We start from the raw sequence: 23,838 nt of genomic DNA, 5'->3' as shown, positions 1-23,838 counted from the left end.
ATACAACAATATAATAGCTAAAATAAACCAAGGTTTTAATCTCCTTCCCCAACACTTCCCAGCAGTGTGATCTCAAGTTATTTATATGGGTGGAGCCTAAATTTCTTCACCTGGAAAATGAGGGTAATAACAGTGCCTACCTCATAAGGTTGTTTTTGAAGATTAAATGAGACCACGTGTGTAACCTGCTTTGTACAATGCCTGGCATGCAATAATTACTCAACAAATGGTGACCATTAAGATAATTACCAGTAGTAGTAATAAGAGATGTTGGGACATACCTAGCGCTCAAGATTGACATCAGAGTGGACCATCACATCGTCTCATCATTGTGCCTCAGCTTGGGTCTCTGAAGCCCAAAGAAGGGATGATTCTTTCCATAGAATACAATTTCGACGTTCCAGCAGCATCTGAATAAAACGTGCCGCGTTCAGCCCTTTAATCAGTCTGGTTAATCCACGAACGGCACTCCAACACCCGGATATGAGAGATGGCCACCGCTCGCCGTCCTTGGGCCCAGTACCTTAGCCTTAGTTTCCTCTGCTGCAACGGAGGGCGGAGGATGGAGAGTGCTTGTGGGTAGGAATGTTTAAAAAAAAAAAAAAAAAAAACCGTACCGGTCCGGTCCACCTCACTGCGCTGTGCAGGGGCTCAAATGACACCACGCACCGGGAAGCCTCCGGCGACGGGCAAAGCGCCACACGGGAATCAGTGATTATTGGTTTGACTCAAAAGTCAGAGGAACGGCGGCGCGGGCCGGGGAGAGAGCAGAGCGGGCGGTGGCGGTGGCGTGACACTTGGCGGGGAAACCCAGGGCCCTGAAAAGGGGCGAAAGTGGCTGAGGCCACCAAGGAGGGAGTGCTGGGCGCGCGGCGCGCTCGCGCCTGCGCTGCCCAGGAGCGAGCACGCAAGCCAAAGGACGCGCGCACGGCCTGCGACTCTGGCGCGGAGGAGGGGTACGCGGCGAGGTGAGGCGTGAGGCTTCGCAGGGTGGACGGGTGGCGGGGCAGGAGCCCCTCTAGCGGGACAAGGGGGGATCGGGGACAACAAGGGGCATCGGGGGAGGAGAAGGATGAGGGCCATGGCCCCGGGACAGACGCAGCGGGCGGGCGGTGGCAGGCCACGCGGCGTTGTGGGGGAGGGCGGTGCGGGGCCCGGGCTGACCCCGGCCCCGCGGCGTGTCTGGCGCGTCCCGCCCTGTGGGCGGCACCGTAGTGCCCCAGCCTCCGTTTTCCGGTTTTTGCAATGGAGCGCGTAACACAAATGACAGCTGTGTGTCATGCACCTGACCGACATTACCACATTGTCTTCACGTAGGTCTCCCAAGGTTGGTATTTTAGCTCCATTTTAGAGCTGAAGGGGACTGAGGCTCAGGTAAAATGACTTGCCCAAGATCATACAGCTAAGAAGGAACAAAGTGAGGATTTGAATCCATGTCTGCAGAACTCCAAAGCCTGCGCATTTACTCCGACCACCTGAATCCTGTGCCTCACAGTACCTTCTGTCCTTCCTCCTCCCAGTAACTTCTTTGAATTTGGCAAATGATAAATTTGGCACCCATCCACTCAGGAATGTTAGTACCAGAAATGTGGTCTCTTGTGAAAAAGGAGAGGAAGAAAAAAGACTTTGCTTATTATAGTATTGCGCTTATGACAGAGTGCTAACAGCCAATGGCTTATGAGTGCTCTACACATCCTTTACTTGACCATCTCTGGTAACCACAGTTGAAATGGCACTGAGGTCACTGCCTGTAAGACATCATGCAAGTAACCATCTTTCAGGCACTCCTTTGAAAAAGGAACATGCCAGAGGGTTGTGAGGATTCAGAGCTAATCCATATTCAGTAGTTAAAAAAAAAAAAACACCTAACCCGTTGCTGTCGAGTCAATTCCGACTCCTAGCATCCCTATAAGACAGAGTAGAACTGCCCCATAGGGTTTCCAAGAAGCGGCTGGTGGATCGAACTGCTGGCCTTTTGGTTAGCAGCTGAACTCTTACCCACTCTGTTACCCAGCTAAATCAATTTTCAGTAGAATAAATCTGGACTCATGGCAATCCTATTTGTGTCAGAGTAGAACTGTGCTACATAAGATTTTCTGTGGCTGTTTTTTGGAAGTAGGCCTCCAGGTCTTCTGAGGCACCTCTGGGTAGACTGGAACCTCCAACCTTTCAGCAGAGAAGCATGTTAACCATTTGCACCACCCAGAGACTTGGGGAAAGCTCAAGAAATATTGGTCATTATTTTATTACTGAGTGCATAATACCCCTTGCTAAACTCATTTTTCTTCAAAGACCAACTTTTCCTAGGACTACAGTAGAGGGAGAACCCCTTCCCCCGAAAAAAGAAAAGTTAATTGACAGCTATGTTGCTGTCAATGAGGAGTTAATTCCCTGAGCTAAAAATAGCAAGATAAAAGAAGTCACTCCCGGAAAAGACACAAATTAACCTATTGTAGAACCCAACATTTATTTGTCTGTTCCGTATGCATTTATTGGGTTGCTTCTCTGTGCTTGACATGGTGCTTGGTACTTTAAGTCATACAAATTTGTATTGGATGTTGTCTGTGCTTCCATTTAAACCAGAAGTGGAAAACATACGCATCCAGAAGTTAATTGCCACACAAAGTAGAATGTGAAAAGTACCAGAAAAGAGATAGCTAAAAAGCTGAAGGTAGAAGAGGAATGTTTGAGTCATCTAGTGTGAAATGTGCTCTCATTTCTCCCTTGAAAGAAGTTACTTTTTGTGCATTGTACATACTTATTAAATACTTGAGTGAGTGAATAAATGAATGTTGTATGAGGATTCCTTGGTTTCTGGTAAAGATACTCATTCAGATTAAAGTTTTACTGGAAAGATAGAGAATTGAGAGAAGAGCTGAACTGTTGGGCCACTCTGGGGATCTCAACAGCCAGAAGTCATGGACCAAATTCTTTGACTAGTGAATGAACTGCAGCTCCCTTTTGTCCTGTATGTCTTACTTAAGATTCAGATTTCTGTAAGAAGAGACTGGTTAGTACAGCTTATGTGGGAGTGGGGGATGGAGTTCTGTAATTGGCAACCCCACCAGAACCATATGAGATGTGGGAGGGTCACTTCCCCAAAGGAAAGCGGGCTAAAGAGAGAAGAGATGCTACACAGACCAAAAAAAAAAAAAAAAAAGAACAGGTGTTTATTATAAATATGTAGCATTTATAGAGGGATTAGTATGGACCAGGCACTGTGTTGTATTATTTATATGGATTATGATATTTGATTATGATAGTTAATTCTCACAACAACTCTAGGAGGTAGATAATATGTCATACCCCATTTTATAGGAGTAGGAATAGGCTTATAGAGATATAATAATTTGTTCATTATAAAGCTAGGACATGGTAGAGTTGAATACATTGCATTATCCTCTTTATCTTGTCCTTCTGAGTTATTGCCTGATCCATGTGCCTCATTTGTTTGTTCCTAGGGGCTCATCAAGCTTGGGTGTATGTGTTGGCCCGTTCTGCAGTCTCCTTGAAGAAGATCAAAGCAGCAGTCTTTGACAATTAGGGAATGGACCGTTTGGGTTCCTTTAGCAGTAAGTACAGTGGGAACAAGTCCCATGTGAAACTGAAGTGGAAGCTGATCGAGAAATAAACACTTTGAAGTTAAACAGTAAAGCCCTGTGAATCCAATCCTAAAGAAATTATACTAGTATCAAATCAACCAATACTTATCAGTTGCCTGCTGAATGCATGACATAAAACACATCACTCTGGCTCCTATCTTATGAGAAAGCTAAGCTGAGATGGACCAGGCTTAAGGGTAACCTATAATTGGACTTAAAGTAGTGGGTTTCTCTTTAAAACCAGTAGCATGTTTCAGGTACCTTGATAAGAAATAATGTCAGTCATAGGATAAAGGAAATGCCCCCCCCCCGACTTTGTAGGTATGATATGTGTTCTAAGAGTAAATGACAGTATAATGAAAAAAAGTACGTAGAGTTATGGTACATGTTCGAAATAAACTTAGGTAACCCCGACTATGGAAAAAAAAATTACACTGTTCTTTCTTTGATTCTGAAGATACGAGATTTGACAGTATTAGAAATCACATTGTCAGATGTTTAGTAGAGTCCCAAAGAAAAGAATCAAAAAGGCAGTTTTTGGGTATTATTTTCTCTTCAACAGTTTTTTAAAGGACCTTTAATTTACTCTCAGGAAGAGCCTGGGTGGTGCAAACGGTTAAGTGCTTGACTACCTGCCAAAAAGATTGGCCGTTTCAACCCACCTATAGGCTCCTCAGGAGACAGGCCTGGTGATTTGCCTCCAAAAGGTCACAGCCTTGAAAACCCTATAGAGCGGTTCCCTGCACACATAGGATCGCTATGAGTTGGAATGAACTTGATGTCAACTAACAATTTATTCTCAAGGAGCCTGGGTGACAAGTGGTTTGCAATTGGCAGCTAACCTAAAGGTTGGCAGTTGCAGCCTACCCATCGGCTCCTCAGAAGAAAGGCATGACAAACTACTTCTGTAAACATTACAGCCAAGAAAACCTTGTGGAGCAGTTTTGTCTATTCTGTGACATTCAGGATCGCTTGAGTCAGGGCTGACTCCACGGCAGCTAACAACGATTTACTCTCACCACCCTCCCATTATGGGATACTAATATAGGTTTAGGACAGAATGGAGTCTTCAGGTACATGTAGTTCAACCCTCTTATTTTACATAATATGGAGAAAGAACCTAAAGAAATTGCCCCAGTGCTAGGAGTTTAAACCAAAACACCGTCTCCTTTTTTTTTTTAATAATTTTAAAACTTTTTATTTGGAAATAATTTCAGACTTCACAGGAAAGTTGAAAGAATAAGAACAGTACAAAGAATACCCATATACCTTTTGCCCCATTTGCTTTATTATTTGCGTTCTCTGTCATCTATAGATAGATACAGGTAGACAGATACAGATAGGCAAACAAACACCATGTTTTGTTTTGTTTTGTTTTTTTGAAACATTTCGGGGTAAGTGACATATATCATGGCCTCTTACCCCTAAGTACGTGAGTGTTTATTTCCTCAGAATAGGGGTTTTCTGATATATAACCTCAGAAGAGTTACCAACTTTAATAAATTTAATATTAATAAAATACTTTTATCTAACTTACCATCTGTCTTCCGATTTTTTTTGACTCAATTATGCCCTTTATGGAAGTTTTCCTTCCAGTACAGCATTCAGTCGGGTTAGATCTTGCATTTAGTTTCCATATCTCTTTAGCCTCCTTTAAACTGAAACATTTCCACAGCCTTCCTTTGTCTTTTGTGACATTGACACTTTTGAAGAATAGAGTCCTCCCTTTTACTACAAGTTTCTCATTTTAAGTTTGTCCAATCTCACTCTACCCCCACCCCACCCTACCCCCTTTTAGATATCCAACTTCATTGTTTTCTGGTTTATCTGTCCTTTATTTCTTTTTGTAAAGATAAGTAGACATATATATGCTTGCTTATTTTCTGTTTTCTTACTGAAAAGATAGCATAGTATATATGCTCCATTGCATTTTTTTTCCATTTAATAGTATCTTCTAGAAAGCACTCTATGTTAGTTTATAGAGATCATTCTCTTTTTCTTTTTTTTAACGGTTGCTTAGTACTCCATTGTGTGAATGTGCCAAAGCTTATTCAGCTGATTTCCAGTGCTTGGACATTTAAGTAGTATTTTGCAGTTGCAAATGATGCTGTACTGCATAACTTTGGGTGTATGTATTTTTGGGTTGTTAGAGATGTGTATTCAGGGTAAATTCCTAGAAGTGGGATTGCTGGATCAAGAGATAAATACATACATAGTTTTGTTTAAATACTGCTAAATTCCCCTCAAGGGGTTGTACCGTTTTTGCGTTCACATCAGCAATATATGAGAGTGCTTGTTTCCCCATGACATCACCAAGAAACTGGTAGGTGAGAAATATCTCGGTGTAGTTTTAATTTTTCTTTCTCTTATGAGTGACGCTATCTTTTCATGTGGTTAAGGATCATTATTAGATCTCTCTCTCTTTTTTTTTTTGCATTATCTCTTTGTGTCTTTTGTGATGGGAATTTTGATATTTTCTCCCCACTTCTCCATTTTTAAAAATTCTTTGTATATTAGGGGTTTTAGCCCTTTATCTGTGACATGTGTTGCAAATATTTCCTTTCACTTTGTTATTTGCCATCTTACTTTGCTTATGGTGTTTTTTACTTCATTGTTTCTTCCATTTTCTTTAGCTACTTTACGTTCAAGAGCAAATTTCAGAGTCTCTTCTGACATCCGTTTTGGCCTTTTCTTTCTTTCCTGTCTTTTTAATGACCTTTTGCTTTCTTCGTATAGGATGTCTTTGATGTCATCCCACAACTTGTCTGGTCTTCAGTCGTTAGTGTTGAATGCATCAAATCTATTCCTGAGATGGTCTCTAAATTCAAGTGGGATATACTCAAGGCCATACTTGGCTCTCTTGGACTTGTTTTAATCTTATTCACCTTCAACTTGAACTTGCATATGAGCAACTGATAGTCTGTTCCACAGTCAGCCCGCGGCCTTGTTCTGACTATTGATATTGAGCTTCTCCATCATCTCTTTCCACAGATGTAGTCGATTTGATTCCTGTGTATAGTCACCGTTTATGTTGTGGAAAAAAGGTATTTCCACTGAATAGGTCTTTGGTCTGCAAAATCCTATTATGCGATCTCCAGCATCATTTCTATCAGTGAGGCCATTTTGTCCAACTACTGATCTTTGTTTCCAACAGTTGCATTCTGATCACCAGTAATTGTCAATGCATCTTAATTGCATGTTTGATCAATTTCAGACAGCAGAAATTGGTAGAAATCTTTATAATTTCTTCATCTTTGGCGTTAGTAGTTGGTGCATAAATTTGAGTAATACTTGTATTAACTGGTCTTCCTCGTAGGCATATGGATATTATCCTATCACTGACAGCATTGTACTTCAGGATAGATCTTGAAATGTTCCTTTTGGTGATGAATGCGACGCCATTCTTCTTCAATTTGTCATTCCTGGCATAATAGACCATATGATTGTCTGATTCAAAATGGCCAATACCAGTCCATTTCAGCTCACTAATGCCTAGAATATCTATCTTCAAGCGTTCCATATTATTTTTGACAACTTCCAACTTTCTTAGATTCATACTTTGTAGATTCCATGTTCTGATTATTAATGGATGTTTGCAACTGTTCTCATTTTGAGTCATGAGAAATTATGAAGTAAAAGATCTGAAAAGAAGATTTCAAAGGGTGGCTCCAGAAGAGTATAAAGTATTATAATGAAATGTACAAAGACCTGGAGTTAGAAAACCAAAAGGGAAAAACATGTTTGGCATTCTCAAGCTGAAGAAAAAATTCAAGCCTCAAGTTGCAATATTAAAGGATTATATGGGCAAAATATTAAGTGATGCAGGAAACATCAAAAGAAGATGGAAAGAGTACGTAGTCACTGTACCAAAAAGAATGGGTTGATGTTCAACCATTGCAGGAGGTAGCATATGATCAAGAACTGACGGTATTGAAGGAAGAAGTCTAAGCTGCACTGAAGGCTTTGGTGAAAAACCAGGCTCCAGGAATTAACGAAATACCAATTGAGATGTTTCAACAATAGATGTTCTATCACTCATCTATGCCAAGAAATTTGGAAGATAGCTACCTGGCCAACCGAGTGGAAGAGATCCATATTTGTGCCCTTTCCAAAGAAAAGTGACCCAACAGAATGCAGAAATATTGAACAATATCATCAATATCACATACAAGTAAAATTTTGCTAAAGATAATTCAAAAATGATTGCAGCAGTACATCGACAGGGAACTGCCAGAAATTCAAGCCGGATTCAGAAGAGGACATGGAACGAGGAATATCATTACTGATATCAGATGGATCTTGGCTGAAAGCAGAGAATACCAGAAAGATATTTCCCTACGTGTATTGACTGTGCAAAGGCATCCAACTGTATGGATCATAACAAATTATGGATAACATTGTGAAGAATGGGAATTCCAGAACACTTAATTTTGCTCATGTGGAACCTGTACATAGACCAAGAGGCAGTCTTTCGAACAGAACAAGGGGATGCTGTGTAGGTTAAAATCAGGAAAGGTGTGCGTCACAGTTGTACCCTTTCACCATACTTACTCAGTCTGTATGCTGAGCAGGTTATCCGAGAAACTGGACTATATGAAGAACGCAGCATTAGGATTGGAGGAAGACTCATTAACAACCTACAGTATACAGATGACACAACCTTGCTGAAAGTGAAGAGGACTTGAAGTACTTATTGATGAAGGTTAAAGACTACAGCCTTCAGTATGGATTACACCGCAACATAAAGAAAACAAAAGTCCTCACAACTGGACCTGTAAGTAACATCATGATAAACAGAGAAAATATTGAAGTTGTTAAGGATTTCATTTTACTTGGATCCACAATCAATGCCCATGGAAGCAGCAGTCAAGAAATCAAGTGATGTATTGCATTGGACAAATCTGCTTCAAAAGACCTCTTTAAAATGTTAAAAAGCAAAGATGTCACTTTGAGGACTCAGGTGCACCTGACCCAAACTGTGGTATTTTCAGTCGCCTCATATGCATGTGAAAGCTGGACGATGACTAAGGAAGATGGAAGGAGAATTGATACCTTTGAGTTATGGTGTTGGCAAAGAGTGTTGAATATGCCATGGACTGCCAGAAGAATGAACAGATCTGTTTTGTAAAAAGTACAGCCAGAATGCTCCTTAGAAGGGAGGATGGTGAGACTTTGTCCCATGTACTTTGGCCACCTTATCAGGAGGGTCCAGTCCCTGGGGCAGGACATCATGCTTGGTAAAGTAGAGGGTCAGCAAAAAAGAGGTAGACCCTCAACAAGATGGATTGACATAGTGGCTGCAATAATAGGCTCAAACATAGCAACGATTGTGAGGATGGTACAGGACCAGGCAGCACTTCGTTCTGTTGTACATAGGGTCGATACGAGTCAGCGGACTCAGTGGCACCTGACAACAACAACATGGTGTTTTTTGGCCAAGGTAGGGTTTTTTGTTTATGTGTTTGTTTTATTTTTGTTAATATAGTCAAATTTATTAATCTTTTATTGCATCTGGATTTTGAATGATGGTAAAAAAAAGCCTTTCCATACTCCCAGGTGATAGAGAAGTTCTGGAATACTTTTTTGAAGGGGAGTGTGTATATCAAAAACCTCAAAAAATCTCCTGTACACTTGATGATTCTATTTCCAGGAAAATATATATCCTAAAGAACAAATACGAAATGTTGTACAAACAAGAATGTTGTTCTCAGCATTCTTTAAAATTGGACACAACATGTCCACTAGTGGGGGATTGGGTAGATTAGTTCTCAATCTTATCAGAACCAGTAATTTCTTTTTATAATATTTTTAAAGCCTCTTTTAATATTGGGTAATGCAATACATAGATAATATAGCATACACTTAATATGTAAGTGTATAACAATATATAAAATTATGTGTGATTCTAAAAAAATAAATATGCCCTATGATCCAAAGCAGAAGTAAACAGGAAATAACTTCTAATAAAATAATGCAATTTATAATCAAATAACATGTATTTCAGTATATTTAGGCATGGCTACAGTAGAAAACGTAATGGCTTAAGTAGTCAGATGCTTGCACCCATTTCAATCACTGTAAGTCTTACAAACTAAATGCAGAATGATCCAGATGTATTGTATTGGTGATTCAGAAATACCACAAGTTTGAATAACTCCTGGTAAAGTTCTGAAAAAAGCAGAATACAGTCTTCTCTAGAATTATAATACATGCAATTGCCTTCCTAGAAAAGTCTGTTCATAGTAAAACTGTCAAAAATATTTTCTGTTATATTGCAGTTAGGTTCTAGGCTCATGTAATTATGAACAGCTTTTTCACCTGCCTGAATGTCTAGTGGGATATATGAAAGTTGTGCAGGACACAGACCAGTTCTGTTTTACAGGACTGTCTTGAGCATTGCAAGGTTTCTAGCCGCCCTCGTCCCTGCCTGCTAAATGCCAGTAGTGCTTCTCCGTCATTGTGGCAACCAAAAAGCACCTCCTCATATTTCCAAAAATGCCCTCCTAGGAGGCAGTACCTCTGTTGAGAACCACTAGGTTAGATAATTGATAGCAAACTAAACCAAACCCATTGCTGTTGATTTGATTCTGACCCATTGCGACCCTGTAGGACAGAGTAGAACTGTTCCATAGGGTTTCCAAGGAGCAGGTGGTGGATTCAAACTGCTCACCTTTTAGTTAGCAGCTGAGCTCTTAACCATTGTGCCACCAGAGCTAGCCATGTACTATTACTCATCCATTAAAAAGAACGAGCAAGATCTATGCTGTCATGAAAAGGTGTCCACAATATATTGCCAAGTGAAAAAAGCAGGCTACAAAACATGTATGATTTTCCTACTCACAGCAACCCTGTATGACGGAGTAGAACTGCCCCATAGGGTTTCCTAGGAGCAGATCACCAGGTCTTTTCTCCCACAGAGCGGCCGGTGGATTTGAATCGCTGACCTTTTGTTAAGCCGCCAAGCGCTTAACCATTGCACCACCAGGGATCCTTACAAAATGTGTATAGTGCCCCACTTTTGTTTAATACATGTGCACACACACAGAAGAAGGGCTGTAAGAACATCAAAATGTTAATGGTGAACGTTTCTGGGTAGTGGGATTGTGGATGGTTTATACTTTATACCTTTATGTCTAAAATTTTAACAACTGTAAATCTGGGTTGCTTTTATAAAATAATTGTTTTTGGACCTGAGAGTTTAAAAGCTCTTTACTAAAATGTGGTATATTCATGTAATGGAATATTATTCAGCCATAAAAAGGAATGAAAAACTGATACATGCTACAGTGTGGATGAACCTGGAAAACATTAAGTGAAAGAAGTCAGATATAAAGGGTCACATATTGTATTATTTCATTTATGTGAAACATCCAGAATAGTTAGTCCATAGAGATAGAAAGCAGATGGGTGGTTTGCCAAAGGCTGAGGGGAGAGCATGGTGGATAGTGACTGCTTAATAGGTACAGGGTCCCTTGGGAGGTGATGAAAATGTTTTGGAACTAAATAGAGATGATGGTTGCACAACATTGTGAATGTATTAAGTGCCTGCCTGAATTGTGTACTTTAGAATGGTTAATTTTATGTTTTGTGAATTTTACCTCAATTTTAAAAAAAGACTCTTTATTCTGAGTAGTGGCTGATGGTTTTTTTTTTTGAGAAGTTTGAGGAAGTAAGAGCAAGCTTAAGTCAGTAAAATGATAGGAAGTAAGGAAGAGGGTAATTTGGTAAAAATTGGCATCCAGCGGTTAATATTAAGTAATTTTCATTCTTCTCTGTCACAATTTAAAATGGGAGAAGTACAAAGTATGTGTGAATTTTTTATGGGAAAAATTAAAAAATAAAATAAAACGGGAGAAGTAGGTAGCTACTGCCAGAACGAGTACATTTTTTACCCCTGTCATTTTCCTCCAGGTCTTCATTTAGAAGCAACTAAAAAGAATAATCCCCACTTGGAGGAGAAAGAGTTGCCTTGGAGAGTGTTTCTTGAACTATAGGGAAGAAAATGCTATTACAGAATGTGAGAAATCTTGCCTCAGGCTAAACAGATAAAATCCCTTCATCAACCTTCAAAGCCTGTGTTTCCTTACACTCCTGCCGTTGATCACAGAGAACAGTTTACTAAATTGCCCTGACTCCAGAGAGGCAGAGTTTGGGACACCAGGGACGCACATATCTGCATCTTTTGACTTTAGAGAGTTTGGATTGTACTCGTTGCCTTACTATTTTAGAGACATACTACTGTCGTTGGAACTGAGGAAGGTCTACTATATTCAGTGTTGAGCATGGAAAAAAGGGAGGGAAAGACTTTCCTGAATTTAAATCCCAACTCAAATATAAAATAATGTATTCCATGACATGTATTTAAAGGAGTTTTTTTTTTCTCTTTTTATCATGAATTTAAAACGTATTTTTAAAAAAATTGAAACAACACTACAGTGATTACTTGCATGCCATGCCCACCCCTAGATTCAACAATTGCTAACGTTTTGTCAGATTTGCTTTATCTGTATGTGTGTTGTGTAGGTGTGTGTCCATTTTTTCCCTCTGACCTGAACCACTGGAAAATAAGTTGCTGGCATCATGACAGTTCCAGTTAGAGCTTGTGTTTGTAAACTTCTCTGCAGGGGCCATTCTACTTAAATACTATTTAAAGTAGTGTACTTGACGTGGGAAGGCACAAAATTGCCCTAAAGTAGAAAGTAGCATGATTTTTGTTTTTTTCTTATTTGGAATGAGTTCACCTTGTCTCCAGAAACTTTTTAGCACAGCTCACTGCCTGTGTAGTTTGCAGATTTTCACCTTCTTGTGCTTAAAATAATTACACCATGTTTTGAAGCTAGTATATTTGTTTTTTCTTTGTTCTAGGTGATCCCTCTGATAAGCCACCTTGCCGAGGCTGCTCCTCCTACCTCATGGAGCCTTATATCAAGTGTGCTGAATGTGGGCCACCTCCTTTTTTTCTCTGCTTGCAGGTAACTCAATAAGGAGAGGCTTGCCTCTCCTAGCTATATATAGTAAATTCAGAGATTATTGTGGATTGCTCAGGAGAGCCATACCTTATTAATTCTGTTCCTTTCAGTCAGTCCTCCACCACACATTTTACCAGTGAAAAATTAGAGAACAGAGCAGGTGGATGAGACAGAATATTAAATATTCCACATCTGTATCAACTTAATGCTTAACACTGTTTTTGCAGGTGGGTTTAAAGTATTGGGACTGCAGGAAACAGCTGGAGGACTGTTCCTCCTGATAGCATCTGTGTCACTTTTTATTGTCCTGTTGAGTGATATCTGGGCAGGTGACAAACAAGGAAACAAACCATGTTGTGGATGATATGATAATACTAATTATAAGTGCTTACTCTGTGCAGGCACTATTCTGAGTACTTTACATGAATTAACCCTCATAATCATCAGTACAAACCCTATGAGGTAAATATTATTATCTCAATTTTATAGATGAAGAAGTTCAGGCAAAGAAAGGTTAAGTGACTTGCCCAAGGTCACACAGCAAATACTATATTTTATAAGATCCAAGATGCCATCGATTATTTCAGAAGTTTCAAAATGTGTAAAAGTGCCTCCATTATAAGATGAATACTGATTTCAAAGTTTTAAAATATGAAAATAAAGTATGCCTTAGAATTGCTGAGATAGGGCAGGTATAAAACAGGGATTCAAATGTAAGCAGTCTAATTCCAGGCCTCGTGTTCTTATCAAAGGAGTTGTCCTAGAAAAAAGTGTTTTTTTATGTTCTTTTTTCTCTTTGAGGGCCACTGAAAAGCTGTGATCGTGAATATACTATCCTATTGCAGCTGCAGACAAGATTAAATGAATTCCTTGTAACAAGAGTAGAGTACCCATAAACCATCTCCTGTCTTGTTAGAAAGCATTTCAAAAAGTAGCTTGTTGGTAACTTAATTTTCCTTTTTGTTTTGCAGTGTTTTACTCGAGGATTTGAGTACAAGAAACATCAAAGTGATCATACTTACGAGATAATGGTAATGATAAAATTGCACGGAATGTCCATTCATTTTTCAAGTATCATACTGGGAATGTGTCTTTGTTCTATTTCCAAGTATCTTTTTTTTTTTTAATCTCTTCTGAATTTTGTCATCATTACCCAATAAATTTTTTATAGTTTTGTGGCTCTGCTAAGGCATTAATTCCAAAAATAGTTTTATATACTCAGATTTTTGTTTCAAATTTTAAAGTAACTTAAAGGAAATACTTTTTGAAATTTACTGATATGAAGAGGTAGGCTCCTTTTTAGGCTTGCTGATAAACATATAGCAAATGTGTTGTTACTGTGTTTTGGTTAATAGTTATTTGTATGTCGTTTATGTGAGCAGTGGTGAAGTTTATGTCTAGTCCATCCCTTTGCCTTGGGAAATTAGTTACCTTCTGAGAGTTAAGCTATAAAATGAACAGACAGCAAATGAGATAATTAGTACATAAAATCACTTTGACAAGGCAGACTGATTTTTAGGCCAGAGTAAGACTTGGCTGTAATTTGATTGTCTTGCCACCTATAAAGAAAGGTTGAGAGGCAGATGTTGATAGTATTCCTTCTAAGCTCTGGCTTGGGGAATGGGTGCACTAATAAGCCAAAGTGCATATCTGATCTGCTTGAAGATACATATACCTTTGTCAGGATAGTTTTGTCAGTTACCAGAGCATATTAAGCATATAGCTAAATCTCCTAGTTCACCAAGCAGTTTTCTCACATTTGGTTTCCCACATAGTTTTTCTTACAGGAAGGAATGCTGGCGGGTGTCTGCTTGACAATAATCTCACATTGTAGATTAATCTTTTGGCACTGTGTTAGTTTTCTATTACTACTACTATCCCAAATTACCAAAAATTAAGTGGCTTAAAATACGTTTATATCTTACAGTTCTGTAGAAGTTTGGTAGGCCTGGCTGGTTTGCTCTAGGTCCCACAAGGCTGAAATCAAGGTGTTGTCAGGTCTTAGGTCCTTATCTGGAGGCCCTGGGGAGAATCTACTTCCAGGTTTATTCAGGTTTTTGGCAGAATTTATTTCCACGTGGTTGTAGGAACTGAAGTCCCGTTTCCTTACTGCCTGTTGGCTAGGAGTCATTCTCAGATTCTAGAGGCCGCCCACATTCCCTGACTCCTGTGTCCCTTTCCCCAGCTTCAAAGCAAGCAACAACAAGGAATCCTCCTCACGCTTAGAATCTTTCCTGCCTCTTCTTCAACTGAATCTCTCTGACTGACTCTTCTGCTGCTCTATTACTTTGAAAGGCTCATGTGATTACATTGGACCCACCTGAATGATCCAGGCTAATCTCCCTATTTTAAGATCAGCTGATTAGTAACCTTAATTCCATCTGCAGAGTCCCTTCACAGTAGTATCTAGTTAGTGTTTGACTGAATAACCAGGAATTCTACCTACCACAGAAATGTAATGTATCCACTTCAGTTTCTTAAAAATCCCTTTAGAAAGGGCTCATCAGCATCTCTGAATATGATCATTTTTGAAGTTTTGTTAAGATGAGTTTCTAGGCCTGTAGTGCTGAGAGTCAGATTTGCAACCATAATGAATTAAAGAAATGCTACATAGTAGAGTTCTTGGCAGCCAGTTGGCTAGCATTTCCATACCTCTTTTTAAACATCTTCCGTCTTTTAATTAATATCTTCACTAATTGCAAGAGTTAATATAATTCTTCTTTTTGTTAATTTCAAGATCAGTGAGGAGTTGGGGGTGTGTGGTCAAAGTAGTGAGGCTTTAAGTTCATTTCACCAAGGTTGTTAGATATTTAGAAAGCTCATCTAGTCTTCCCATTTCACAGAAGAATGCCTAGAACCAGGAGACAAATTTATTCATTTTAATTGTGAAAATAATCCCTTAAGGGATAATTTAGTATAGCTTGGGTAGGTTGGTGAGTCGTGCTTATCCACTGTAAGAAAACTGACCATGGGCTCTCTTTAGCTGTTCTGGGCACCATGTCTTCTTAATGCTGAAGGCATTGACAAAGTTTCACTCCAAGTCCACTTGATTCTTCTGATTACATCATCCTTTTCTCACATATTCAGCACTCATACAAACACATTTTAGAATTCTATACTTTGGGGAACTTTTGAGGGTTATTATACTCCTTCCCTTTTTTTTTTGGCCTGTGTTATCTATTCCCAGTGAATCTTTCCTTCTAGAGTGATGATCAAATTTTGTCTTTCTACACATGAAGCCACTGAAAGCTTGAGTTTTTGCATATGAAGCCTCAGATAACTTTAAATGGTTTTTAGTACTTTTGTCATCTCACAGTGCTGTATTTTTGGGAGTTACTCATGCTATGGTGGGTGGTGCATTAATCAAGATTTCTGAGTTCTGTGCCTATTTTTGTCTTGTTTAATTCTTAGAGCCTTGAACAAGTCAAGGCAGCTCCTTCTGCCATGCCCTCTATACCAGTGGTTCTTAAACTTTAGTGCATGCATAATCACCTGGGAGCTTGTTAAAATGTAGACTTCTAGGCCCTGCTCTTAGAGGTTCTGGTTCAGTAGGGCTAGAGTTTGGTCCAGGAATTGAATAACATTGATTCAACTTTTTAAAAAACTGCCTTATGCCTTTTTTTGGGGAGGGGTGGGGGTATAGAAAGTTTTTCTTGTTTGTCTCACAGTAAAGGTGATGAGGGCTCATTATGTAATGATTATTTAATGTTCTAAAATACGATTTGGGGAATAACATGGGCTCTTCAACTAGTATGTGAGTTGTCATATTAATGTTTGTGTAGTACTTGTCTCTGGGTTGTGCAGATGGTTAAGTGCTGGACTACTGACTGAAAGGTTGGCAGCTCTAACCTTCCCAGAGGTACCTGGAAAGTAAGGCCTGGCAGTGTGCTTCTGAAAGGTCACAGCCTTGAAAATCCTGTGGAACTCAGTTCTACTCTGTAACACATGGGTTCACCATGAGTTGGAATCAACTTGACAACAACTAACAATAGCAACAAAATAGTACTTGTCAGATTGAGAGTGATTATTATAAACTGAATATAGATGTAGATTCTGGAATTTTTTTTTAATCTCATGCCTCATGTACTAACCAGCAACCAGTTTCTGTTGAGTCAATTCTGACTGTACTAGGTATATACATAGTAAATGCTCAGCTAAAAATGTGTTGCTTATTGGTAATGTAATTTCACAAATCATCAGAGACTTTGTCAGTAAAAAAGATACAATAATTTCTAAATGTCTGTGTAATCTGAAGACCTATCGTGTCACTTTTTAAAAAAGTTTTTACTGTAGTAAATTTCAAACACAAAACTAGAGAGAATGGTGTTTTGGTTTCTGTTGCTGCATAAGAGCAATAAGTAACTTAAGTAACTTAAAGTAACAACCGTTTTATTATCTCCCACAGTTCTGTGGATCAGGAATTCACTTGGGGCACAGTGAGAGTGGCTCTGCTCCACATGACGTGCTAGGGCTGGAAGTCCAAGAGGCATTTTTCACACACATCTGGCACCTCAGTTAGAATGTCTAGAATTGGTTGGAGGTTAGCTAGAATGCCTTAACTGCCTGAGGCCTTGGTTCGTCTCTATGTAGTCTTAGTGCCTTTCCATTTCCATGTGGCCTCTTCACGTGAGCTTTCTGGCAAGGAGGCTAGATTTCTTACATAGTAACTCAGGGCTCCCAAGAGCACAAAAGTGGAATCTACCGAGTCTTCTTAAGGAGAAGTCACAGGTCCACCCCATATTAAAAGGGAGGGACCACACAAGGGCATGAATTCTAGGAGTTCATTGGGGGTCACTGATGTAACTAGCTACCACACATAGTATAACAAATTCCCATATATCTATCACTTGTTCTTAAAATTATCAGCTCATGACCAATCTTGTTTCATGTAGACCCCTCAGCCCCCACACACCCAGATTATTTTAAAGCATATCCCCAAAAAATCATGTCATTTCATCTGTAAATGTTTCATTAGATCTTTCTAAATTTAGGTTACTCCATTCACTTTGCACATTTACCCAATCATCTCATAAAGACTTTTTTAACCCCTGAAGCAATCACTGTTCTGATTTCTATCACCGTAGATCAGTTTTGCCTGTTCTAGAACTTCATCTAAGTGGAATCGTACTACTGTATGTATTCTTATCATTTCTAGCATCATTCATTCAGCGTGTTTTTGAGATTGATTCTTGATGTTGTGTTTGTTAATAGTTCATTCCTTTTAAATCCTGAGTAATATTCCATTGTATGAATATACCACAGTTTTAGTTTATCCATTCTTACGTTGATGGACATCTGCGCTTTCCCCAGTTTTTAGCAATTATGAATAAAAATGCTATGAACATTTTTTGTATAGGCTTTTCTTGGATATATTTTCATTCTTCTTTTTTTTTTTTTTTTTGGATAAATACCTAAGTGAAATTGCTGAGTTGAGAGTAAATGATTGCTTAACTTTTTAAGAAATTGTCAGAAAGTTTCCCAAAGTGGTTGTGTCATTTTACACTTCTACCAGCAATGTTTGAGAGTTCTCCAAACTTCTTCACATTCTTATCAATATTTAGTGTTGTTAGTTTCATTCATTTTAGCTATTCTAGTGGGTGTGTAGTGGTATCATAAATATATATTTTTTTCTTTTTGCAGTCCTAATTAGGATAGAAATAAGATCCATACATTGCAATTAGTTGCCTCGTACATACGTTCTGTTCTGTGAGTTCTCCCTCCATCTCTGTCTCTGTCTTTCATTTCTTATAGTTTATTTGATTTTTAAACAGTTGGATTGTTTATCTTATAGCTGTGACTACAGTCTGGATTTTGCTGATTATGTTCCTCTGTCTTCTGTGTTTCCTGAAAATTGGTAATTACATTTAGAGGCTACATCAAATTCAGGTTTGATTCACCCATTTATGATCATTGCTTAAATCTGTTAATCATTGGGGGCTGCAAAATAGTGATCTTTTATGTCTATCTGTAAAAACAGCTTGGGGGCACTATCTGACCTCCTCCAACCCCACAAGGGGGAAGGAGAACAAAGATCAACAGTACAAGGCTGAGTCCCATGAAGTGGAGGCCAGACAAGCCTCCTCTCTAGACCATCTTTACTAATTCTGATACCAACCGCTCCTCGCACAGCACTCTCTTCTTCTCTGCTAGGTTCAGTAACTCAGTGCAGTGGCCATATAGAACTCACAGACCATATTCACAATTATGAGGTTTATTAGGGAAGTAACAGTTACAGTTCAGGCTCAGGAACACTCAGGATACAGTTTTTCTATCAGGACAGCTTCTTCCCAGCCGTGCTCAGAGACATGCCTCTCCCTGGCCCTTAGCCTCTGCCCAAAGGCACTCAGCTTTCTCTCTCTGTGGGCTGGGAAGCTCACCTCCCATCTACTGCTGCCAGGTCTCTCCTTCCTTGGTGGTGGTGGTGGTGGGCTCCTCCTCTCTACTCTGGAATTGGCTCTCTTTTAAGGCAAACTGACCCATCTCCTTGGTAGGCCACAATTACCCTATCACACAGTCACCTGGGTGGGAGTTACAAGACCATGGCTGGAAAGGCAACACACAAAAGTAATTAGTCCCAGCATACTATCTTTCCTTTCAATTTATGATTAGAATAATTCTAGAAAAAGAAACTTTTCATTATTATCTATTTGATCACCCTGAAGTAGAGTTTGTACAGGAAAGACAGGATAAATGCTTGATCATTTCCCTTTTTTACTACTTTAAAAACATGAATTGGTTCTCTAGCATTCTCCAAAGGTTTAAAATATTTGATATGTTTCAGTTCTTTGCAGTTATTATCCTTATTGATGCTCAGAATGTTTCCTTTTTGGTTAGTAGGAGTCCTCTATAAGTTGGCTCCTGCATTCTTTTGACATGACTCTTGTATTATTTGCTTTCTGCTATAACAAGATGCTCCAGACTTGTTTTGTACTTTTCCTAACTCGGACCTGGAATCAACCTTTTCTTTAAGGGGCCTTGGCTCCTCTTAGTAGGAAATGGTACTTAGAGAGTGCAAACTGGGCACTAGAGGTGCTCATTGCTACTGGGCTAGTCATTGTTTCTAGAATTGTTTCTGGACATTTTCAGTGGTTAGAGTTAGGAATTTTTTTGTTTGTTAAGATAAAATACATCATGAGTTCATACTAATACTTTGAATTCAAATTCAGGACTGTAAGGTTTTGTTTTTGCTTTTGTTTTTTTAAATAACCACATAGTTCTTACACCTATATCTTTTTTTTTCCCATGCTAAAATCCCACTTTGCAATAATGCCAACATAATCACTTATTTGCTTCACCTCATAACACATTCGCATACAATAATTTCAGAATAACTGTACCAACACTACTGAAAACAGTTTAAGATGTTTTTTTTGGTGGGGGGGGGGGTCAGTTCTTTTTGTTCATAAGGTATAGTCCACTAGGGATATATAGTCAAATTAATGTGTTTTAAAGTCACTTGGAATAGTTCCTTTCTGTGTGTTTTTGCCTTCATATTGATTCACAGATTTATTTGTTACAGTGTGTTTTTGATTGTTAGGGATTGTGTTTTTAAAATTTTATTTTACTATATAATTTTGTGTAATATTTATATGTTTTCCAAGTCAAATCTGTGTAAAATGAGGAATATTCAGAAAGATCTAGTTTCTATCCTTGTCCTTTCCACCATTCCCTCCCACCCCTGTAATACACACATGCATTTCTATTTGCTTTTTCCTCTTAGCTAAATGAGAGCATGCTACAATATTTATCTCTACCTTAGTACTAAGTTTAAAAAATACATATTTCTGCATGAGATGCATGGTATTTATGAGAGATATTTGTTGGAGACCTTTGTAGCTGATGGTGCAAATAGGAATGTGGGAGGTAGACAACTGATAAGAATGTATGTTAGGTACCTCTCAATACAACGAGAGTGACAGTCATTAAAAAATAAACTAGTTCTACAGTTGGGTTCCTGGGTTCTATTTCTATCTCTGTTCTTAGGCAAAATTTTTCTCTCCCTAGACCTCAGATTTTCCTGTTCTTGATCCCAGCTGGACTGCTCAAGAAGAAATGGCCCTTTTAGAAGCTGTCATGGACTGTGGCTTTGGAAATTGGTGAGAGCTTGGTGCTGAGGGTTATCCGACCCTAGTGGGCTCAGGAAAGAAGTCAGTGTTGAAGGGTAAAGGGTAAAGCCTTGAAAAGAGGAACTTGGGAGCCATATGTTTCTTTCTTACTGACCCATTATTTAAAGACAAGTCTTCTTCCCTTCTGTATATTCTTTTCTAGGGCTGCAGTGCCTCACAGGGATATGGAATGCCTAATGACCTATGACTGGGCAGCTCTAAAAGGTCACTCTGAATGTATCAACATTGGGAAGGTTGGGTGTTCCTTTCTGAATATAGGGGAAGTTTAGACTTATCAAATATGCTTTTATATGATTTTTTATTGGCTGTAGATGCCCTAGTCATTGAAGAGAGTCAGACTTGAGGTAGATGGCAATAGCTTACCTCAGATTCAAGTTTCATAGACTCCCTATTAGCATTTTTTGTCTTTAACTTTCAAACACCTGCCTGAGTCCAAGCTTGGCAGAATTGACTGTTTCTCAAAGCTCTTGCCTTAGGAGTAAACACCACTTAATGATATCAGCACTTTCATTTTTACCTTTTGGGAGCGCTTTCACGCAGATGATTTCATTTTATGAACTAGATAGTGGAGGCATCAGTAAATATATTTTGTTCATGAACAGTCTGAAGCTGAGGGAGTTAAAATGGTTTCACATGATCACATAGCTTATTAGTGAAGGACTCTTAACTAGATCCTCCCTGTCCTGATTTCCTAGTGTATATAATTTTTCCTTATATTAATCGGAATATATTATGTTACTTCCCTTATGACCTGGGCCCTGAGGAAGGAGACCTGAATTCCATTCACATTTTGCTTATATGCATTCGTTAAACATAAAATATTGTGTACTATGGGAAATACCAAAGAAAGTAGAAAAAGTGAGGAGCTTGCTAGTCATCTTTGGCCTGGTTTTTTATTTTTTGCTTGACATTCTAACTCTCCAAAATGACCTAGTCCTCCCTGCCCCCCTTCCCTCATAGCAGACCACATAAAAGACTGTTAACTGCCTCTCTGCTCACTTTGGGTAAGGCACTAAGCTGGATGGTGAGGGGGGCTGTAGCTAAGAATTTAGACATGGATCCAGCCCTCAAGAAGTTTATAGTCTATTAGGAAAATCAAAATAGGTATACAAATGATTGAAGAACACAAAACAGAGCATAGTTATACCTTAGGAGAAAAACAGGTAGAATGCTGTGGAAGACAGAGGCTGAGGCAGGGACTTTGAGAGATTTCACCTCTACCTCTTCATCATCTGGGCTAGGAGTGAGAGGTTTTGAGTACAAATTCTGACTTTGTCACTTGCTAGCTTTCTATTCTAGAACAAGTTTCTTAACTTTTTGGGGACTCATTTTTTCTTTTGTTAAATTGAGATAGTAATAATACCCACACCACAGAGTTAATACTAGGATTAACCTAAATGTATGTTGTGAATGTTCCTAGTTCAGAGTCTGGCAATAGTAGAGGCTCTAGTAAAAAAATGTTTGTTCATGTGAAATGGTTTGTAAACTATAAAACACTGCAAATATAAAACCATATGTATATTTTTAATGTTCTGAAGTAGTTTAATATTTATAGCAATTCTTTCCATATGGACTAACTCACAGAGAAATTTATAAATTTTCTAGTGATTTTCTTTTGGTTGAAAAGAGAACTTTTTAGATATCATTTCTATATCTTGGAATAACAAGATTTGGAATGTCAGATTACATTAATACTAGGCTTATATTTGTCTCATTGTTTTACTGGTATCTTCTTGATACCAGCTTGGAGGTATCAGACTCCAGACATTATATGGAAAGAACAAACCATGCTTTTAGCATTATGCGTAAATGAAAGCACTGTTTCCTTCTTTCTTTTTCCCACTCCTCCTCTAGGCAGGATGTAGCCAATCAGATGTGTACCAAGACCAAGGAGGAGTGTGAGAAGCACTATATGAAGCATTTCATCAATAACCCTCTGTTTGCCTCTACCTTGCTGAACCTGAAGCAAGCAGAGGAGGCAAAAACTGCTGACACAGCCATTCCATTTCACTGTAAGTGCCTGCTTATTTTGGTGTGGGATACTTCGTTCATTCTTAGGCCCTGTTTCGGTATCAGATAAATAGTGATTTGATGTCTTGGACAGCTAAAAGGCTAATGGAAGATAGGAGAAGTTGGCATGACAGTTATTGAGAGTCAGTTCCATAATGTGGCAGGGTGGGAACGTATCCCAGGGATCAGAGTTCTATACTGGACGCAGGGTGCCTGGAGCCATTGTGTATTTCTACCCACTCTGAGTCCTTAAGCATATCAGTTAACTTTAATGCTTGCTTCTGCAAGATGAGATGTCCAAAAAGGGCCATCCCTTTCATGCTGTTCTAAATATGAGCCTTTTTGCAATTCCTTTGGAGAGTTTGTGATCACAGATATTAGTTACTTAAGAGAGCCCAATATGTGATGAATTATTATTAATCACCCCAATATTAAGTCCAAGAAGCAATTTGTTACTGTTGTTCACTTGATTGTGGCAGTGATGGCAAACTTTTTTCTCCTAATCTCATGTGGCTGAGGGACCCATGGGACTTTTAACAAAACATAATAAAAAACATGATGAATTATAAACGGACATCTTTCCTGAATGACTCCCAGAGCATAAGTAATGAAATGTGAATGTTTCCTCCTCCCTCCTCCCTTTCCTCATAGTCCCTAGAAATAGTATTAAAGCTGACTAATCTGGAGTCTCATGATACCCCCTATTTGCATAGCACTTTGGATGTTAGTTTATACTCTGTTCCCACACCTATTAGACCCTTTTTTCCTCAGAGCAACCCAGTGAGATGGGCAGAGCAAGTGGTCTCATTTTATCCATGAGGAAACTGAAGTTCAGAAGGTTAAATAATTTGCACAAAGTCCTGGGACTAGTGGATGTTAGAGTTAGGACTCAGTTCCAGTGTTTTTTGCCTCTCAGTTGGATAAGATTTGTAAACTGAAATTGTTCCTAAGCAGGTAAGAGAACTGAAGAAGACAGGGTAAATACTTTGGTTCTATAATATTAAAAGAAAAGGTCCTTCGCTTCCTTTCATGTTATCGTTATTGTTGGGTGCCGTCAACTTGATTCTGACTCATAGCGACCCCATGTGACAGAGTAGAACTGCCCCATAGGGTTTTCTTGGCTGTAAGTTT

The 23,838-nt window shown here is 39.0% G+C and overlaps 2 protein-coding genes across 3 annotated transcripts in view; one reads left to right on the top strand and one right to left on the bottom strand.

The window, feature by feature from the left end:
- Positions 1–771, bottom strand: part of ACACA (acetyl-CoA carboxylase alpha) — a 302,953-nt gene extending 302,182 nt beyond the window's left edge. Inside the window, exon 1 of the mRNA XM_023732669.1 lies at positions 282–771. The gene's annotated coding sequence lies outside the window, so the exon portion shown is untranslated. The remainder of the gene's footprint in view (positions 1–281) is intronic.
- A 147-nt stretch (positions 772–918) lies between these two features.
- Positions 919–23,838, top strand: part of TADA2A (transcriptional adaptor 2A) — a 50,547-nt gene continuing 27,627 nt past the window's right edge. The window contains exons 1-6 of one of the 2 annotated variants that reach the window (XM_004377832.1): positions 919–968; positions 3,462–3,572; positions 12,468–12,574; positions 13,543–13,602; positions 20,576–20,667; positions 22,552–22,709. In XM_004377832.1, the coding sequence (XP_004377889.1) occupies positions 3,548–3,572; positions 12,468–12,574; positions 13,543–13,602; positions 20,576–20,667; positions 22,552–22,709 (442 nt within the window). In that variant the 5' untranslated portion in view covers positions 919–968; positions 3,462–3,547. Of the gene's footprint in view, positions 969–3,226; positions 3,573–12,467; positions 12,575–13,542; positions 13,603–20,575; positions 20,668–22,551; positions 22,710–23,838 lie in introns of those variants that run through there. The other variant, XM_023732664.1, reaches the window with a different exon arrangement.

The sequence above is a fragment of the Trichechus manatus genome, unplaced genomic scaffold, assembly GCF_000243295.1.
Source record: "Trichechus manatus latirostris isolate Lorelei unplaced genomic scaffold, TriManLat1.0 scaffold00054, whole genome shotgun sequence".
NCBI lineage: Eukaryota > Metazoa > Chordata > Mammalia > Sirenia > Trichechidae > Trichechus > Trichechus manatus.
This window is presented reverse-complemented; position numbering and strand designations above follow the sequence as displayed.